The 20,109-nt window shown below is 44.4% G+C and overlaps 1 protein-coding gene across 7 annotated transcripts in view; it reads left to right on the top strand.

Moving 5' to 3' along the window:
- Window positions 1–20,109, top strand: part of TRAK1 (trafficking kinesin protein 1) — a 132,874-nt gene that overhangs the window by 104,877 nt on the left and 7,888 nt on the right. For 3 of the 7 annotated variants that reach the window (XM_021717816.1, XM_021717813.1, XM_021717815.1), the window contains 4 exons: window positions 2,181–2,257; window positions 3,366–3,602; window positions 4,643–4,959; window positions 12,235–12,390. In XM_021717816.1, coding sequence (XP_021573491.1) covers window positions 2,181–2,257; window positions 3,366–3,602; window positions 4,643–4,959; window positions 12,235–12,390 — 787 coding nt within the window. Of the gene's footprint in view, window positions 1–2,180; window positions 2,258–3,365; window positions 3,603–4,642; window positions 4,960–12,234; window positions 12,866–20,109 lie in introns of those variants that run through there. The other 4 variants (XM_008068552.1, XM_021717817.1, XM_021717814.1 and 1 more) reach the window with 2 other exon arrangements.

Genomic DNA, 20,109 nt, shown 5'->3' with positions numbered 1-20,109 from the left:
CAGCTACTCAAGAGGCTGAAGTGGAAGGATCACCTGAGCCTAGGAGTTTGAGACTACAGTGAGCCATGATTATGCCACTGCACTCCAGCCTGGGTGACAGTGAGACCCCTGATTGGAAAAAAAAAATTATTCTGAAAAGGGGTCCACAGCTCTCTGTAGATTACCAGAAGAGAGAGAAAGAAGATCATGCCAAAAAAGTCACATAGCTTACTCGCGGCTTTATCCCAGCATAGCTTTGAAATTACAATATTCCTTCAATATCCATGGGGAATTGACTCCATGACCCCCTGCAGATACCAAGATCCTCTGGTGCCCAAGTCCCTGGCATAAAATAGTATAGTATTTGTGTATAAACTTCGCACACCCTCCCATATACTTTAATCACTAGATTACTTACAATACCTAGTACAAGAGAAATGCTATGCGAATAGTTTTATACTGTATTGGTTGTTTATTTATATTATTATTATTTTCCTGAATTGTCCATCTGAGGTTGGTTGAATTCAAGGATGTAGAACCTGGGTACATGGAGAGCTAGCTATCGTAATTTCATTTTCCTTAAGGTTTATGAAAGTCCCTTCCTTTTGATATTGTAGAACTCTGAATGTAAATTATATGGTGAATAACAAGATTAAAGAAATAAGCTGGTTTAAAAGGTGTCAGACTCACCTGGGGAAGCCCTTTACCAGACTTAGTTTAGTGGCAATCTGTGGGCAATAATTACTCAGTGAAATTGCATATTTGTGAATAAGAGTTGAAAACAAACCCACTAGCTCAACCTAGCTTCCTGCTGGCTCCTGTGGAGTCTCTCAGTTGGTTCCCACCTCCAGATTGGAGTGTCCTGTGGACTGTGGGACCATGGAGGTGAGTGTCCTAGAGTCCCAGGTGCTGTCTGTTGGGAAGTCATTGGCCACATGTGACTATGTAAGTTAAAATCAATTAAAATTAAATATAATTAAGAATTCATTTCCTCAGTCACACTGGCTGCATTTCAGGTGTTCACTAGCCACTCCTGGCTAGTGGCTCCTGGATGCACATGTGCTCCAGTGCAGAGAGGGGACACTCCCATATTTGCAGGAAGTTCTGCTGGTGAACATGTATTTAGCCCTTCCCTTTAGCTCGTCCTATGTGGGTGTCCTCTTGGTGTCCAGCAAGCACTTTTCTATGCACACCTGGTCCTATGGGCATCCACCTGCATTGTGTGAAGGCTTGTTTGTTAGGCTCTATCTCATGCAATGAGGAATGGTAGTGGTACAGGAGAGGGGACACCCATCAGGCAGCCTTTACTATTGAGTCTCAGCTTGGATCTGGCCCATAGGTAAAGTGAGAAGCCATCAGTAACTCACTTTCCTTGACCCACAAAGCTCATGACTTTGCTGGAGAGAGAAATAAGTGAACTGTTTAGGAAGGCAGCAAAGACTTGATGTGCTTGGTGTCTGCTTGGAAGGAAATGCAAGATTCCTAGTGGAAATAGGAATCCTACATTCCTACGTTAAGCAGGTTCTTAAAAGGTGGATAGTTGGTGGGGAAGGAGCTTCCCTTGCAGGAAGCCAGGGAGGACGAGAGCAAAGGCCTAGAGTTGACAGTGCCCACAACTCAGTTCATGCATGTGGAGACTTCTCCAATGCAGAAAAAGAGTGCCCTTTGGAGATGGAGAGTGCTTGCCTCAGAGCCAAAGTTTGAGGGCCTTGGTCTGGCTTCCGTGCCAGAGTACTGGATGAGCTAAGGGTGTGGCAAACCCTGGAGGCTGGGAGGACAGTAGCTTAGTGTGGTCTTTGCGGCTGTGACTCCATATCTGACTGTTCATAAGCTCAGAGGTATTTGGAAGTTCACCTGTCCCAATCATTCTGAACATGCCTCCTTCCTTCCATAAGTTCTCTATCCTTCCTTGTGGCTGCAATTGCAGCTCCATGGTTGGGCCAAAGGAAGAGGGGCTTTACACTCAGTGAGCCAAGGATTTACAGTGTCTAACAGTGCTGCTGCATTTAGAACCTGCCTGGGCAATTGCTCCTCCAGGGTCTCTAACAATGGAGAATACTGTTGACCTTGTGTTGTGTGAAATCTATGGGTTTCTGATGCCTCAGTTCACTCTCCAAGCACTCACTTGGCTGCATGCCTCCTTTAGAGACAGAGCATTTGAATTGCCACTTACTTGGCGTGTGTCTTCTGACTTTTCCCAGGACTCCTTGGCAGCGGAGATCGAGGGAACGATGCGCAAGGAGCTGCAGTTGGAAGAGCCTGAGTCTCCAGACATCACGTATGACCAGACAGTCTTTGTAGTTCTGAGCTTCCCAGAGACCAGCTTTTGACCTGTGATGCTCAAAAACTAGCAGTGTGGGGCCTCAGACACCAACATTGGCAACTATTATCCTTCTTGGTCTGATTAAGAGAAATAATAGAACACAGCTTACATCCCTTAGTTCTCTCATTAGGTCTTAAACACAAATTATGAACTCCCAGAAAATTCCAGAAAAGGAGATTTGTGTTTCCTATCTCTCTTACTACAAGCTCTATCTTGACATAGCTGCACATTTTAACCTTTCTTTTCTGTGGAAGACACTTTAAAAATTTTTTAAATTCTATTAGGAAAAGAAAAATAGTGGTGCAGTATTAGATACAGAGGGCTCTTCTAGATTATGTGCAAGGCTTACGTTCCCTTTCTGAATACATGTAGGGATCTACCATCTCTCTTCCCTAACTTCAGATCTTCTGCTTGGCTTACCCCCAGGCGTTTATAGGAACCTGTAGAGCAGGTTTTGTCATGTTTTCTTTGTACCCAGACTGTGTAGACAGAACAGTGGCTGTTACAAAAACATGCCTGCCTCTCCTTTTCTTTTTAAAAGGGAACAAATCAGCATAAAGTGTAGTTCTGCTCTTAGAAATAGCAGTTTCTAAAAATAGACAAATCAGGTATTTATCATCTCATCATAGAAGTGTAAGACTAATTTTAAGTCTTTTTTTAAAAAATACGAGTTGAGCTTTACTATATGCTAAGCAGTGAAAACTGCTCTCCTGGAACTAGTGAATATCATGAAAGAAAAAACCCAACGGGGAGACACGAATATCACATAAGTATTTTTATTTATAGGTCAAGCTTTAAGGACCTGAAAAGTAGTATCACTTTTGCACCACAGTCTTGCATTATAGTCCTGGATTCAGTGGATGTGAGTCTGTCAGATTTCACACTGTGGAGGAGGCAGCCAACATCCTAAGAAGCACATGGAGGGCAGAAGACAGAGACTACTTGGGGGCTTGTCATGGGCCAAGTGCCTTTTTTCTTCTCAGCTGATAATTTTTGGAGGGTTAAACTCCAAGGTCATTCCTGTGTTTGCTTGCTCATGGATGTTGCTATGCGTTCCCTCTAGGCACCAGAAGCGTGTCTTTGAGACGGTGAGAAACATCAACCAGGTGGTCAAGCAGAGGTCTCTGACCCCTTCCCCCATGAACATCCCTGGTTCCAACCAGTCCTCGGCCATGAACTCCCTCCTGTCCAGCTGCGTCAGCACCCCCCGGTCCAGCTTCTACGGCAGCGACGTTGGGAATGTTGTCCTCGACAACAAGACCAACAGCATCATCCTAGAAGCAGAAGCAGCTGACCTGGGGTGAGCAAACTGGGAGTTTTTATTTTTCAGTTTTGAGGAGAGGGAATAGTATGAGTTGAATCCAGTTTAGTAATCATGAAAAGGAGGTTGATGGGAATTGTCAAAAAAAAAAAAAAATACAGACCGTACAGTTCTCCAAATCTGTTCTACCAACCCACTAATCTTATAGTTACCCTTGGTACTTTCAACCAGTTTAAAGAGATATAATGCGATGATACCAGCAAGTCTGCTAGAGGATTAATGAATATTTTTTCTATTAATCTTCACTATTAGGATACAGAATAGGCATCTGTTTTGTGACCCCTTTATAACTTGGAAAGGCTGGGGAGGACTCAGGCTCTCTGTTTCATGACCAGAGTCTGGTTTGCTTCAGAAGGTAGAGTGCAGGGTGCCAGGGTAACCAGCACTGATCCTTCAAGTTGTGAGTCTGCAGAATGAGCCTTCCTCAGTAATGGTCAGTTACTCTTTGTTCTGAGCCCTGTAGAACAGCTCCCACCCCCAACATTGTCACTTAGTGTGCACCCTTTTTCTCTGACTTAATAAAATGGATTCTTCTGGACTGATTAGGAAAGACAGATAGGAAACTTCTTGATCAGAGCTGGTCTTGTTCAGAGTTGAGCTCTTAGCCTTGATTTCAAGAGGAGAGAGAAGCATCCCTTGAACCAGTTGCCCATCTGGTAGCCAGCAACCTGCAGAAGGTTTGTCCCTCAAGGATCCAGAGAGAGATGTTTACAGGTGCTGAGTTTGAGCTAGTATATGCACATTTTCATTCTACCGTAGTCCTCATCTTCATTTAAACAACAACAAAACAAACAAACTAAAAAAAAAAAAAAAACAACCCACAGAAGGTGAGCAGTTCTTTTGGGCAGGCATTTGCTTCCCCATTTTTGCCTAAATGTCAGCTGCTTGCTTAGCTTGGGGGTGGAGGGAAGAAAGTACCGCAGCCTCTGGCTAGTGTCCCCCGCTGTACATTGTCAAACCTTTGCATCCATGGCGCCCCCTGCCGGGCCTGCCACTCTTAAGCCCGCTTCTCCTTCCAGGAACCACGAGCGGAGTAAGAAGCCGGGGACGCCGGGCACCCCGGGCACCCACGACTTGGAGACGGCGCTGAGGCGGCTGTCCCTCCGCCGGGAGAACTACCTCTCCGAGAGGCGGTTCTTCGAGGAGGAGCAGGAGAGGAAGCTCCGGGAGCTGGCGGAGAAGGGCGAGCTGCGCAGCGGCTCCCTCACGCCCACCGAGAGCATCATGTCCCTGGGCACGCACTCCCGCTTCTCCGAGTTCACCGGCTTCTCCGGCATGTCCTTCAGCAGTCGTTCCTACCTGCCCGAGAAGCTGCAGATCGTGAAGCCGCTGGAAGGTGATCGCAGGGCACCTCGGCCCCTCTCTGCCCTCCTCGGCGACTCCCTGTGGTCTCTGATCCACCTCCGAAAGGCGGGGCACCTGTGTCACGCCTACTCCTTCTTCTTTCGCGACAGCCACCCGCGCTGTTGGTTCGAGTTCCTCTGAGCCCAGCACTCAGCCTAGGCCTGTGTCCCTCCCTTGTATGTGTCAGTGCACATGGGCAACAGAACTAACCAAAGAAATGACAGGAAGGTAGCCGCTGGCCTTCTAGTTCTTCCCTTTACCTTTAGGACCTTAGAAATAAAACCTTTTTGTAGCAGTAGAGGCACTGCTAGCAGACTCCAGAATTGATTAGGTTGTGTCTGGGGATTTGAGAAATGTGGACGATTAATGCTTTGGCTTCTCAGAAATTTTGGTGACAGGGAAAAGTGCCAAGTAAACACTTTTTTTGCTTGTTTTAAATAGCCACCTGAAAGCAATTTATGAGCTCACATGTTCTGATTTGATCTTCATATAAAGAGGGTGTGGCTTTCCGCAGATGCAGTGTGTTCTGAGCAAGGCTCCTAGAGTCTACAGCTTGGAGGCCAGAAAGCAGGTGGCAGTTGTAGAGGCAAGTAAGTTTTGTACCTCCATATGCCGCCCTTTTCTAGGGGCAGTTTACATTTTAGTGTCAGGAGCTCAGCAGATGATTAACCTCATAGAAAAATGACCTTTTCTCTTCCTTTACTTTTTTTGCTTTAGGCATTATCAAATATTTTCCCTTTACCTGCAACTGCCTTGCCAAGAGCCACCAAGCGTTTGTATCTTTCGTTTTGTGTTCCTTTAGTTTGGAAACCCATGTGAGTTCAAGAAGGTGTTTTAGAATTCTGAATTGCATCAGAAGATGCAAAGCCAACTCAGAATTTCTTGTAAGGCCATACTTCTCAGCTTATTTCTTATTATTGCTCTTTTAAGGAGCCTTCATCGACGTTTTTTTCTAATCACATCACCCCATGAAATTTTAATACCACAGATAGATTGTTTATGTACTATATGTACATTTGTGCTCATACCAAAAAATAATGCCGTTATTTTCACCTTAAAATCTGTTTTTTTCCCCTCTTGGGGGCAGTATTGCCCCTGTCAAGAATGCATGCTGAAAGGTGAGGTTATGCTTGTTAAAGACTCAAGACATGACTGGATCTACTAGTCTTCAAAGGAAGGAAGAGGGTGGCCTATCATTTTGTTTTTTAATTATTTTTAAATTGTATAATTGAGGTATTTCCTGGAGTTCAGAAAAGGTTTGGCTTACTCTTTTTAAATTGTTTTTCAGTTGTAAGCTTGGCAATTGTTTTTTGATTCACATTGTCTGTTTTTCTTTCAATAAAATCTTTCATTTCTGAAATTTTACTTTCTGCCTTACTTTTCTTTTTTATCCATTGTCTCTCAAAGATCATTGGAATTTATCATCTCTATCTTGTCTGCATTCTACATTTGACTTGTGTTTCATTAGATCATCTAAAGTTATGTTTTTGTATTCATTTTCAAAGCACATTGAAGGAAGAGGTTTTTGAAAATATGTTTTGAATGATTCATCTTTATTCCTTTTAATCTTGTAACTTAGCAGTATTTTTGGAATTAGTTAATAGATAAAGAATAAGAGGAAATCTTATTAGATTTGCAAGGTGAATTTCACCTGTAGTAGTCTGCTACCCAGGAAGCTAAATCAGTACCATTAAAAAGTCATGTCTTATCACTATGGCCTGTAAAACATCCTCATGGTATAGATACTTTTCATAGTTCTCTGACTTCTTAGTTATTTAGAATACAACCAGTATTTTCTTTTTTCCCTCCTCTGCACAGTTACTTTCTGTGTTACTATGTTTAAGTTGGTAGAATTAGAAGTCTGCTTGACTCCAGGCTCAGGACAGCTCCTACTGTGGCATTAGATAAGTTATTCTACCTTTTGTTTCCCTTGATTATGAAATAGGCTCATAGCTGTCAAACAGGATGGTGGTGAGGAGTAAATGTGATATATTTTGTATTGTGCCTGGCACCTAATAGTGCTTATTAAAACTTAGGCTCCCCAAACTTGTCCCTATTCCAACAGCTCAGATCTACAGGGCTGAGTTACCTATATTGAGACCTGGACCAGCATTGTGCTAGTGTCATGTTCTTATATTATCCTTTTCCTGTGGCCCACAGAGAAACTGATAGGATTCTCATGATCTCCAGCAGCCCAGGTAAATGTACCTGGGTGAGGCCCCTGGAGAATGTTGGCTGGGATCATAGCAGATAGCCAATCGGTGTCTTCCATCTATGTCTCCCTTACCTATTTAATTAATCTTGCTTATTGTGTCAGCCAAAATGGCTGAATTAGGTGTTTAAGAATGCTAGTACTCTTGTCTCTTCATCTTACCTTACCAGGTTTAAGCAGGTGGAAGAACAAACAAAACATCCAAACTAGACAGAGAGATATCTCTGTTAAAAAGACCAAGGTAGGCAGTATTTCTTTTCCTGTACTCTGTTCTTCCTTTCTGATTAATTATAACCAAAGTTGTATTTCCAAATAAACAATATGTAATTAGGGGAAAGTATACACTTCTAAACTGTTCATTATCCAGCAGGTTTCATTCTAACTTTTAAGCCCTGATGTTCCTCTGACATCAGCGAATTTGGTTTTCTTCTTTGGGTTACATGAAAACTTTTTAGCTGGAACACTGGGGTGTGGAAGGAAAGCAAACAGAATAAAGGGGAAGTGGGCGTAGTTAAGCTTTTCCCTCTGTCTGCACCCTTGTTCCATAGAACTTTATCTTGGTTCCTTGCCTTATTGCTTAACCCTGCCTCGTTTTTGTGTGGGTGGGAGGAGTGGGCAGGTTTTGAGTCAGTAATGGGAGGTAACTGATGGGACAGTGATTCTTCTGCTTTGTGTTTGGCAAGTAAAGGAAGCGAGGCTGGGGAATGAGCTGGGGAAATGGATAGGAAGGAGGCAACTTGGGCTCTTTATAAGATGCGATTCATATATGTACTTTTTAATGTATATGCCCTCTTGTGTCAAAGGAAGGACTCTAGGCAGCCAGGAGATCAGTAGAGTTCCTTCATGGTGGTTCAGGCAGCGACAGGGAGGTGAGGTGTGGGGTGTTCTGCCCAGATGCCAGGCTCAGCAAACCCCTTGGGACCTAGGAATGAGCCAGGCATGGAGGTAGCCCATGAACCCCATTGTGTGATGTAACTGAAATAGCACAGTTTATTTTGAGAAAACACACACATAGGTATTAGGAGAGCCATCCAGGTATGTTATTGACTAGATTTCTGAGATTAAGCCTCCTTCATTGCTGCGGGGCAGTATCTAGGGTTAAAAGGATGGACACTGGAACCAGCCTTGGTTTCAATCCCAGGTTGACCCCTTGCAGGCTTTGCAATCTCTTGCATGTTACTTTACCTCCCTGTACTTGGTTTCTTTATCTGTAAAATGGAGACAACAGGGTTATTGTGAAGACTAAATACATGAGTTATAAATGTAGACCTCTCGGCAGAGTGCCTGGTATTTAGTAAGTGCCCAGTAAATGTTGGATGTTCTTACCTGAATATGGGATGCCTAAGGCGTGGAATAAAAATCAAGGATGAAGTGTCTTTCTGCATAATCTTTTAGTTGTAATCTCTAAATTTCCAAGCTGTGCAGTGAGAGAATGCAGATAACTCCTCCTTAACTCCAAACAGCAGACCCTTTTGTTTCTCTCTCTCAAGCCCATCTGTGACAGGGCAGTTTGTTGAACAGATGGAGGAGCATGGCGTTTGGGATGCTTGTCAGGGCCCAGAACTCCAGCCCCCCTGGGTTCTTTCCCAGTGGACTGTAAGCATCTTAAGCCCCCATAAGAGGGAGAAGGGAGATTCGGCATTTCCTTGCCATGGCTCTTTACTTTCCAGAGTCTTTTGGTTTCCCTTTTTTTCCCCCTTCCAAGAGTAGAGGTGGTCACGTTATACCTGAAGATTTCCCATCATCCTTCTCAGACCCCAGTGTACGGTCCCAAGCTGAACATGACCATGGCCTAAGACCTCTCCCTAGTGCTATTTTGTTGCCAGAAATGTGCCTGTGCACCCAATGAGCACATAGGTGAGCCCAAGAGGTAGTGTGAATGAGAGTCCTCAGGGATGGCAGAGAAATCTCATCAGCAGGAGTGTATGTGTGTCTCCTGGCAGGCCCTGGACATGCACCTGGAATTTTTACTGCCAATCATTTATGCAGCTGGGGGCCTGAATTCCTGACTGGAACACAGGTGTTCTTGTTTTTACATCTGTGGATTCTAGGGGGTGGGCAGTGTGAGATTACTGAAAGAACCTGGCCTCTAGCTCTGAACCCTGGCTCTAAACACTATTAATTCAGTGACTTTTGAAAAGTTATCTAACTTCAGGCAGCCTCCATTCCCTCATCTGTAAAGTGTGTAGTACTTAGTCCATAGAGTGGTTTTGAGGAGTGAGTTTATGTGATACATGTAAGACAAATTGCCATACAGGCATGCCTCAATTAAGAGTAGATTAATTTTTTTTAAAAATAGAGGTTATCGTAGCTCATGCCTGTAGTTCCAGATACTTATAAGGCTGAGGCAGAAGGATTGCCTCAGCCCAACAAGTTGAGGCTGCGATGGCTGTGAGTGTGCCACTGCACTCCAGCGTGGGCAACAGAGTGAGACTCCTACTCCAAAAAAAAGGATGCTGTAGCACCTGGGACTCAGGATCCCATAAACTGGCCTCGGCAGGTCTCTGAAACCCTGTCCTGGTTTGTGCAGTGTTGCTAGAATGTAAGCTCCCTTTGGAGAGTGGATCTATGCCTTCCTGCAGATTCTCAAAACGTCTGAGGGTTCAGGAACTACAGCTCTAAGGCAAGGTTTCTCAATCTCAGCATTGCTAACATTTTGGGCCATATCTATTTTTTATTTTAATTTTTTAAATTTATTTTGAGTTGGAAGTCTCACTCTGTTGCCTAGGCTAGAGTGTGGTGGCATGATCACAGCTCACTGCAGACTCAACCTCCTGGGCTCAGGTGATCCTTCCACCTCAGCCTCTGGAGGAGCTGGAACTACAGGTACGTGCCACTGGACCCAGCTGATTTTTTGGGTTTTTTGTAGGGACATAGTCTCGGTATGTTGCCCAGGCTCAGATCATTTTTTGTTGTGGGAGCTGTCCTGTGTACTCTTGGATGTTTAGCAGTATCCCTGGCCTCTACCCATCAGCTGCCAGTCACATCCTCCTCTTCCTTCACAGTTGTGACAACCAAAAATATCTTCAGATATTGCCAAATGTCCCTTGTAGGGCAAAAGCATCCCTCGTTGGGAACTACTGCTCTAAGTGTACCTCACCACCTAGTGGGAGAACAGGTATATGGTAGCCTCTTTCATTATATTCACTCTTTACTGTCTTATTTCTTTTTCATTTGCAGTTAGATTATTTTCTATTTATACTTAGTAGATCCAAATTAAGAAAGTTGCTGTTGTACCTGTGCACATTTAGAACTGGGATAGACCTCGAAGTGAGTGTCCAAGAACTCTTTTTTTTTTTTGAGTTGGAGTCTCCCTCTGTCGCCCAGACTGGAGTGCAGTGGCCGCTCCCGGCCACCGCAGCCTCGACCTGCAGGGCTCCGGCGATTCCGCCTCAGCCTTCCAAGTAGCCGGAATTACAGGCGCGCACTACCGCGCCTGATTTATTGTAGAGATGAGGTCTCGCTGCCCAGGCGGGTCTCAAACCTGCGGGCTCAGGCAATCCACTCACCTCAGCCTCCCAAAGGCGCGGGATTACAGGCTGAGCCACTGAGCCCGGCTAAGAACTCTTTTTTAACATGTATTTGCTGTGTGCTCAATTTTTTTTTCTTTTAAGTTGATTTGAAGTTGCTCATTTACAAATTCCTTCAAGCCTCCTGACTGAGATTATCCCAAGAGAAGTTACTTCCCAGCGATATTTGGAAATGGTGAACTCACTGGGCACACTAGAGGGTCCCGGCTGTTCCCTCACCCTACTACCTGCCATCTGTTTCCATTCCCTTTTACCTCCACTACCTGAACTGTTGGCTCCTGGCATCATTTTTTCCCTTTACTTTGCTCCTTAGGGCAACCTGTAGCCTGGAGGGATTCCTTTGAACATAGAGTATTTGTGTGTCCATGTGCATTTGGGTTTCATCTGTAGAATGGGGCTAGAACTCCCAGCCTCATGGACCACCAGTATGACCTGTGTCATGTGAGGTGTTAATAAGTGTTTCAAGGGGGTAAAAGGGTTGTCTTGTCAAACAGATTGGGCAGAACCCCCAGACATTGTAACATACTAAAGGTTCTAAGATACCCTACAGTAAATATACATCTTTTTTTTTTTGATTTGGAGTCTCATTCTATTGCCCAGGCTGGGGTGCAGTGTCACACTCACAGCCACTGCATCCTCAACCTGCTGGGCTCAGGTGATCCTTCCACCTCAGCCTTCCAGGTAGAATATACTTCTCAACCAGGCTTCCTAAGTACACTTGGCCAAGGAACACTTCTCTATGTAGAACACCCATGACGCCTTAAGGTCTTCAAGGACACACTCCGGTGCTATTACAGATCTTGCACGATATCATCTGAGTCCCAGCATCTGGTGTCACTGAAGAGATGGGCTCCTCTGCTTTTGACCTCTGAGTGCACTTACCATGTTCTTAAATCATACCTCTTTAACCTGATTCGCTCTCACTAACCCTGAAGCCTCTCAACGTTGCTGGCAGTATACAGAAAACCTAAGTAAAGGAGGTGACGGTCACACCTATCACTTATCTGTACGTGCTGCTTTAATTTCTTTCTGCTTTCTCTTGTTGCGGTTGTTGGGATTGGTTTGACAGTGTCTTATTCTGCCTGAGCTTATGTCTTCTGTCTTCCCAGCAGTGTGTATTTGGCACAGAACTGGTACATGTGGCCCCTCCTGTGTTTATCTTACCTTTTTTTCCTCTTCTATTTGTAAAATAACAATCAGTTCATTTTGGGGTTGACGTCATTTAATTAAAATAAAGACTCTGTCTACCAAATCTCCTTGGCACATAGTATAGTATTAATTTACTTTAAAACAGGAGTTAATTTTTGATTCCTTAAGTTGGCACCCCATCTGGTCTTAGCTGCTGTTGCATGGCAAGAAGGGCTAAGGTAGTTTCACTGAAGTTCCCACTGCAGTCTACCTATGGAGGCTCAGGCTCTGCTGGGGTTCCCGCTAAACACCTGAGGGTGGTAACAGCCATTGTCTTAGATACCCGTTCTAACCCCATCTTCTTGTCTCCCATCTTCTTTTCCTTTTCTCCTGTAAGGTTCTGCCACCCTTCATCACTGGCAGCAATTGGCCCAGCCTCACCTTGGGGGGATCCTGGACCCCCGGCCTGGTGTGGTCACCAAGGGCTTCCGAACACTGGATGTTGACCTGGACGAAGTGTACTGCCTTAATGACTTTGAAGAAGATGACACAGGTGACCACATTTCTCTCCCGGGCCTAGCTACCTCCACACCAGTTCAGCACCCAGAGACCTCAGGTGAGAGGTCCCAAGCACGCGTGACTGTCTCAGGCAGCAGAAGTTACCCGAGCCATCCTCAGGCTTCCCCAGAGGAGATGCAGGAGCCGCCAGCGGCCGCGGAGGAGGAGGAGGAGGAGGAGGGGTCTGGTGAGGGCACCACGATAAGTCCTGTGAACTTGGCACCTCTCCCAGAGGCAGAGTTCTGGGCCATTCTCACCTCTGTTCCGGGTACCATCCGTAGTGGCTCTCTGTCTGTAGCTTCTGCTCGTCCATGTGGGTGATGATTAAAACATTCACATTGTGCAGTTCTGTTTTTTAATACAGAGTCTGATGCCTCCTATTTGTAACAAATGGGTGTAGCTCCCTGCCCATCTGGAGGTGCATGGCCTAGTAGGGCTCTTAAAGTGGGAGCAGGAAAGGCTGCTAAAAAGAAGTGGATTGCTGGGTGCCCTGAGAACATCAGCACCCTTCTTCCTGTTATAGGCATTTCTCCACGTCGTAAGGAGCAGATTCTTGAGTTCCCTGGTGATTTCCAAACTGAGCCAAGCTGAGCAGTTTTAGGGTAATTGCAAGTGCTGGGTTGTTCAGAAGGTGAATGAGGTCATTCATTGCCTGTATGCTATATTAAAATAGAAAGAAGCCCAGGAAATGTTCAGGATTTCAGACAACACTTGATAGATCAGCCTTTTCACTTTCCTAATTTCAATGAAGGTATATGTGTTGTTTTCTTTTCAGCTTACACATGTGTTCAAAGTGGATTTTTTAAAAAAATGTTTTAGCAATACTCCATAACCAAGTAAACCCTAAGAGAATGTCATTAAGCTCTTCCAGAGTGGGGTCTCTAGATGAATCTGGAAAAGAGTTCTGGCTGACTCCTTCCCCACATCCTCCCAAGCATTAAAGGTGTGACTGTGAGTTTGCAGAACTACCCACATCCCAGTTGTCACTGGAGTGAAAAGCTTTGTGCCTAAGAGCTCCTGGGAGTTATGGTTGCTACTTAGGACCTCCCAGCCTCTTGTGCTGGGAAGACAACGAGCTTTTGTGGAATAAGAGGAGATACCCAAAATAAGATGAGCTAACCCAGTGTTATCATCCTCATGACATCCCTGAGTTACCACCTTTGAAGAAAGGACATTCATCTTTATGATTCTTCATTGTCATTGTATTGTGTAAAGGCCATAACACTCCCCTTAAAATACAAGGCAGGAAAGAGCTGAGGTTCTTGGTTTGGTGTTTCTTACCCCTGCTTAATTTCAGACAGCTGTGGTCAGGGGACTTTATTTGGGATCAACTTTTCTTTTTTCTTTGGCATAAACTTTAGAGGAGTCATCAAACAGAACCATGTTTAGCACATGGTTTTTTTTTAATGGTTTGTTTGTTTTAGCAATTAAATTAGCATATCAAGCTTGTGAAGGAATGAAAATGTTTCTTATTTCATACCTACACACTCCAGAAAAGGAAACCAGCTGCAATATTGTCCCTTTCTTTGTCATCAGCACCAGTGCCCAGCCACAAGGGTACTGGTCTGACTGATTTTTGTGACTGGAAGGGTAGGCATCATGTCAAGCAGGGTGCCCCCCAAAGCCTTACAGTAGAATAGAAGGTGAGTTTGGGAAGTCCAAAGAAGTACCATTAGGCGCATCTTCAAGAAGTTATCAGGTCAACAAAGAACTTCTCTTGGAGGACAGAAGGATAGAAGGGACTAATTATGAGGACTAAAGTCCTGACCACTTTCCTTACCATAAAAAGACACATGTCTTGCTTGTTCCCTCCTTACTCAAACCTGCAACAAGTTGATCCTGGCAACTTTATTTGAGGAGAGAGACAAACATTTACAGTAGGGTGTGATTGGAAGTGTGTGATTCAAAAAGAATTATCTAGGTTGCTGACAGTAACTTTGGACGCATCTGGTCATTTAAATGAGAGCTCTTTGGGATTTCTTTTCTAGGTAAGACTCATCTTAAAACCTAGCTGCTGAGAGGAAAGCTGTGATCAGTGATTTGGCTCTTTTTTCTCTATTGGTAATGACAGGCCATTTTGATTATTGGAATGTAGGATGCGCATGACTCTGTAAATCATCCTGGAGGCCCCAAGTGGCTCTGTGCCTACCATCATGGAGTCACAGGCAGACAGAGAAGCCTCAGGGGGAAGGCTTGGGGCATCCTCTGTCTTGGGATTTAGATCTAAAGTGGTTTGGTCCTGCCTTGGTCTGTCCCCAATGCTTAGGCTTTTCTGTTGCCAAACAGCACTATTCCAGGAGCTGCCATCGGCCTGGAAAGACTCAGTAGGGAGACATTTTGAAGACAGAAGGTGATTAACTTTTCACATACAACTGGTATGCCAGGAGGAAACTGGGAAGACTTGTGTATTAGGCACTTTTGTCTAGTGCCTACTGCTAATGGTGGAAAAGTTTTGAGCTCTGAAAAAAATATATATTTAAATGTGCTATTTGAAGTATCATTTGCTGATTTTTATAATCCCTCATCTTAAAAAGGAAGATTTCATGTTATTGTACTGTAAATAATTCAGATGATTAAAATGGATTGTTTAACAATTTTTAGATGATAGTGTTACTTTATTTCAATGGCATGTTTTATGTTTTAATTTATATAGACAGTACACTTTATCAGAGTCATTACCTGTCAGTATTCTGTATTTTAGGTATCTGTATATGGGAAGAGGTTGGTCAAGGATTAAGAGTGAAAGTCTCACAGTTAAATTGGTAGTTGGCTAATCGGGTGGACATTTCAGTTGAATTATCTTGGATGTCTTGATCCTTAAAAGTGAGAAACAGGTGGGTTTCAAGCCACATGGATAGAGGAAATTGAAGGTCAGCTTATTTTAATACTCATACACATGAAGGCCTTTTCATGTGGGGAAAATATCCTAAAACAGGCTCATACAAATCATGGTCTCTTATGTGGCAGCGATCCTGCATTTGAGCTGTGTTGTAATTGGGGCCAAGACCCTGAAGTCAGTGTGGAAGGTAAAAATCACACTTGGTCAAAATGGCCCTTGTAAGATCCCCTAACTCTCCAGTGCCTTGGCCGCCAGAGGCAGAAGCCAGTAATTACCTTTTTTTGTTACTTCCTTGTCTGATAGATAGGTCCAAGTTTTGTTCAGAAGTGGTTACTGAGTTAGGGAATGAAAGAGAACAGCTTGGGATGGAGAGGAGCCAGACAGAAAGTCCAGGAAGCTAAATATTACTGGGGGCAGGGGGCAGTTAGAACAGAGCTGAGCCAGCCTGCATCCTGCCTTGCTGGCAGTCCTGCAAAGGGCACAGGGACTACATAGGCTTGTGAGGAGAACTTGGTCCAGGGGCTCGAAGGGTCCATGAGGAAAAGTCTGGCACACTTGGCTCCCAGACCCTTGGGGAAGTTGCTTCCCATTGTCTCCGCCGAGAAGCGTTCACAGAGAATTCCCTCTCTGATGGAAACACCTTTCCATCCATCCCTGATTTTGTAGCAGTTATAGAGGAGTTTGGTCATTATGGAAGGAGCAGAGAGTGTCTGCTCACACCCACCTGTGTTAGGAGAGGCTAAGGAAACCCTTGTGCTCAGAATCAGAATACATGTTAAGCAAGAGCAGAACAGGCCAACTGCAACCTCAAAGTGGAAAAATGAATGAAGGATGAGAGAATTAACTCCTTCATAACAAACAGTCAATCCTGCTTAAAATTTCCCAAAGCCCATTTACTCGATGGCATCCTCCCCTCCAGTGCTCCTAGAGGTACCTGCATGGATTGGAGAGGAGTAGGCTTCTGCAGCTGACACTTTCTAATGTGAAGGGACCCTCAAGGGAGCACATGGGTGTTCAGGTTTGGATGAGTTGTAAACTGCCTGCCTGGTGCAGCATGGGAGAAGTGCTCTCGTGAACTGGCTTTGAAAGCATGAGTGAGAAAAGGTTGTACTGCAGCTCAGCCAAGGCCAGCTTCCCGGGCCTGTTGGTGTCTGCCACAGAAGGAAGGATAAGAGAACAGAGGGCACAAGGTCCAGCCTATTGGTGTTGGAAGCATCCAGGGACCCCAAAGAGATTTTTTGTATTTGCCCATTTGACAGCATTCTAAAAATCCCCTTTTCTCTAGAAGAAACTCGAGGGGTACTTGAGGGAATTTCTGACCCTTTTTACATGATGCTGTGAAATTGGTCTCTTAAATTACATGCTTTTTAGATGAGACAGAGGATAGACAGCTTGGTATAGTGGGAAGAGTTGACTTTTAATTTTGCAGAAGCCAAAAATAAGTTGTACAGAAACCAGAAAAAGATCTTGTGATGTGGTTGAGAATCTGTCACAGAGGAGATTGGAGGTTTTGACTGACCTGCAGGACCCAGCAAGGGCTCTGTTGAAGAAATGCTTGAGCAGAGAGAAATAGTTACCAGGCACATGTAAAGCCAGAAACTAAGGGCTTTTCAAAATGTCATCTTGTATAAAACTTTATCATTTAAAATCGCTTTTATCCTTAAAAAAAAGAAAGAAAGAAAGAAAAAGCTTCCCTGTCACATCTGAAACTACTCTTGGTTTCCCATTTCCCACCTCCAGAGGAAAATACTTGTTAAAGTGGCACTAATCCCTACCATACTATTTATATTAATGACAAATTGCAGGACAAACAAAGGTTTTATGGAACTTTTCCTCCATGAACTCATCATAGAACTTTTTTTTCCCCCAGAAGATTACTTGGGCAGAGTTATATAATGGAGTGACAGAAAATGTCTTGAAAGCATTTTCTGTGCCCTGATATTTTTGCCATTTCTTTAATAAAAAGGAAGCTATTTCTCACGTAGCTGACAGGCAAAGAAACAAATTCCTTTCTACCCTTCTCAAGCAAAAGGTATTAGAAGCTGGGCATTAAAAAATACTGATATTCTTAAGGGTTAGTTCAAGCTATGCCTTTAAACTGGGTGGACAGTGGCATTTATTTTCAATGGTTTGTTTTTGTTTGGATAGAAAAACCTAGTCTGTGGGTGCCAATGTTGGTGTGTGCGTGTGTGTGTGTGTGTGTGTATGTGTGTGTGTTGGCTGATGAGTATAGAATTGTTAAAGCAGATCCAAATCATATGACAGCAGCCTCATACCACATGTTCAAGTTAAGAAAAGGAAAGAAAAAGGTCAGGGGAATTTGGTTTATTTTGTTCGGGTAGGCCACTTCCCATGAAGAGTGGGAAAAATAATGTGGAAGGCCCTCAGTGCATCACAAAGATGGGGGTCCTTTTTTCCAAGATTTTAAAAAATTGTATTATATTTGTTTTAGAGACAGAGTGTTGTTCAGTTGCCAATGTTTGAGTGCAGTGGCACGATCATAGTTCACTGCAGCCTTGATCTCCTGGGCTCAAGCAATCCTCTTGCCTCAGCATCCCGAGTATTTAGGACTATAGGCATGCACCACCACACTTGGCTTTTATATATATAAATAAAAGCACACATTCTTTTACCAGCTGCAGATGGGTGAACCAGAGGACCTTGAGAAGGTAAGAGTCATCCTGGCTTTCCGGTTGGGCTTTGGCGTGCTTTCTGACCAGAGTAGGTATACTTGATTAGTGGCACTGACTACCTATGTTCCACCTGGGGGCCTGTGAAGCCTGGGACTCACTGGAAAACTGGGTAGTTGGGATCCTGCTGCTGCCACCAGTGAGGAGGTCCCCCCTGACGCGACCCCCAGTCTCTGATAGAGATGGGGCCTCCTCCCTGTATACACCTGCTGACTGCACTATATATATATATTTTATAGTTGAGGTCTCACTGTGGTGCCCAAGTTAGTCTCTAATTCTTGGCCTCAAGCAATTCTCCTGACTCAGCCTCCCAAAGGTCTGGGATAACAGGAATGAGCCACAACACCTGCCCCTTTTTCCAAGATTTGATGATGCATTTGTAAAATTGTTGGAACATATTTGGAAGTTATTTATATGAGTTTTAAAAAATGGCTTGGGTGTGTGTCATGGCCAGTGTTTCTCCATCTTCAAAGGTTTCCTTTGAAATAGCTGTGTATGGGTGTATGTTGCACCTCCCCATAGAAACACACCACGTTTGCACTGTCTGATGTCTCTGTGTGGGCTTACCTGAAGGTTCTTTTCAGGACTAGGTTTTATCATGGCCTTTAGAGAGAAGAAAGCTTCTGTCATCCCTAGCACATTATCATCACTGCCCTTCTCCATGGATGGGGGAAGGAAAGCACCATTAGGAGTGAATGAAATGCATGAGCAGGTGTGTACAAATCTCATTATGTGTGACACCAGACAGGCAGAGTTCCAATCATCATTATAGTCCCTGTGGAACCTCTGGACCCTGCCAGTGTCCCAACCTTGTCTGTGCTCTTTTCTTTTCCTCACGGTGAGAACACTGGGCTGTGCGGAAAGCAGTGGACTTTCCTGCCTGTTCCCCTGGGAAGCTTGAGCATTCCCCAAAGCAGCAGCCACCCTACTCTATATAGTGCAGTCTGCAGGTGTATACAGGGAGGAGGCGTCATCTCTATCAGAGACTGGGGATTGCATTGGGGGGCTGTCCTCACTGGTGGCAGCAGCAGGGTCCCAGCCACCCAGTTTTCCAGTGAGTCCCAGGCTTCACAGGCCCCCAGGTGGAACATAGGCAGTCAGTGCCCACTAATCAAGTATACCTTCTCCGGTCAGAAAGCATGCCCGAGCCCAACCAGAAAGCCAGGATGACTCTTACCCTCTCAGGGTCCTCTGGTTCACCCATCTGCAGCTGGCAGAAGGATGTATGCTTGCATGTGACGTGTTTTCAGAGCAGAAGACTTAGGTGCTAGTCACTGGTAATTCACTAACATAGAAGATTTTAAATAATCACGGATTAAGTTTAACTCTTACCAAATCTTGCACCAGTGTTAGAACCTGGGAGAAGAAGAACAGTTAAGAATAATAAAGGATGAGGATTTTGTGCTGGTAAAGGCAAATTTACTCGCGTAAATGATGAAAGTACTTGTCAGTGTTATTACATGCTTAATATCTGCCCATCTCCTCACAACACTTCGAAGCCCTCCAGTCAGGTAGAGAAAATAATGATTTAAGTGGGGAGTTAAAGCATGAAATCCAAGAAAACCTGCCCTCAGAGTCTTCAGTTTGAGCAGCACAAGATAAACACACAATACTGTCTTCTGCAAAGAACTTTCAGGTTAGATAAATCAAGAGCTGCGGTGTGTGGTGTGGTCTTGGTGACTTTAGTGGTGACCCCTCATCCTAAGATCCTACTCCCTGCCAAGTAGAATGTTTAATGTGCCCCCCCCCTTTTTTAAAAAGAACTTGCTTTCTTCCTGCCTCCAGGGCTTTAGGAATCAGCCTGTTGCTTCTCTGTGGCAAGCACAAGGAGCTTTGGGCAACTCACTGTCTCTGTGTTGTATCCCAAGGAAGGGAGGTGCAGCAGCGGCCCAGCAGTCAGTGGTGACAGTGGAGAACTTGCGGGTCCAGGCGTCCCAGTGGTATTTTGAAGGGGCCGAATCTCTGGCTTTGGCACTTTGTACACTTGTTGATTTTCCTTGGTCTTCTAAAGCTATTCATTGCTTCTGGGAGTGGTGACTTGTGAATTTTTAGCAGCCTTTTCTTCTCCCCAAAACCCATTTGTGTAAGATGGGTTTTGCTTCTGTTCATGCAGCTATGTCTCTAAAATGTCCATTTTACGCTACCTGTTGCAATTGAAGATCTAATACATAAGGGGGTGGAAGAA

Source organism: Carlito syrichta, unplaced genomic scaffold, assembly GCF_000164805.1.
Source record: "Carlito syrichta isolate Samal-C Ts95f unplaced genomic scaffold, Tarsius_syrichta-2.0.1 Scaffold311198, whole genome shotgun sequence".
Taxonomy (NCBI): domain Eukaryota; kingdom Metazoa; phylum Chordata; class Mammalia; order Primates; family Tarsiidae; genus Carlito; species Carlito syrichta.
Note: the sequence above shows the minus strand (reverse complement) of the source record. Positions and strands in the feature narration are given on the sequence as shown.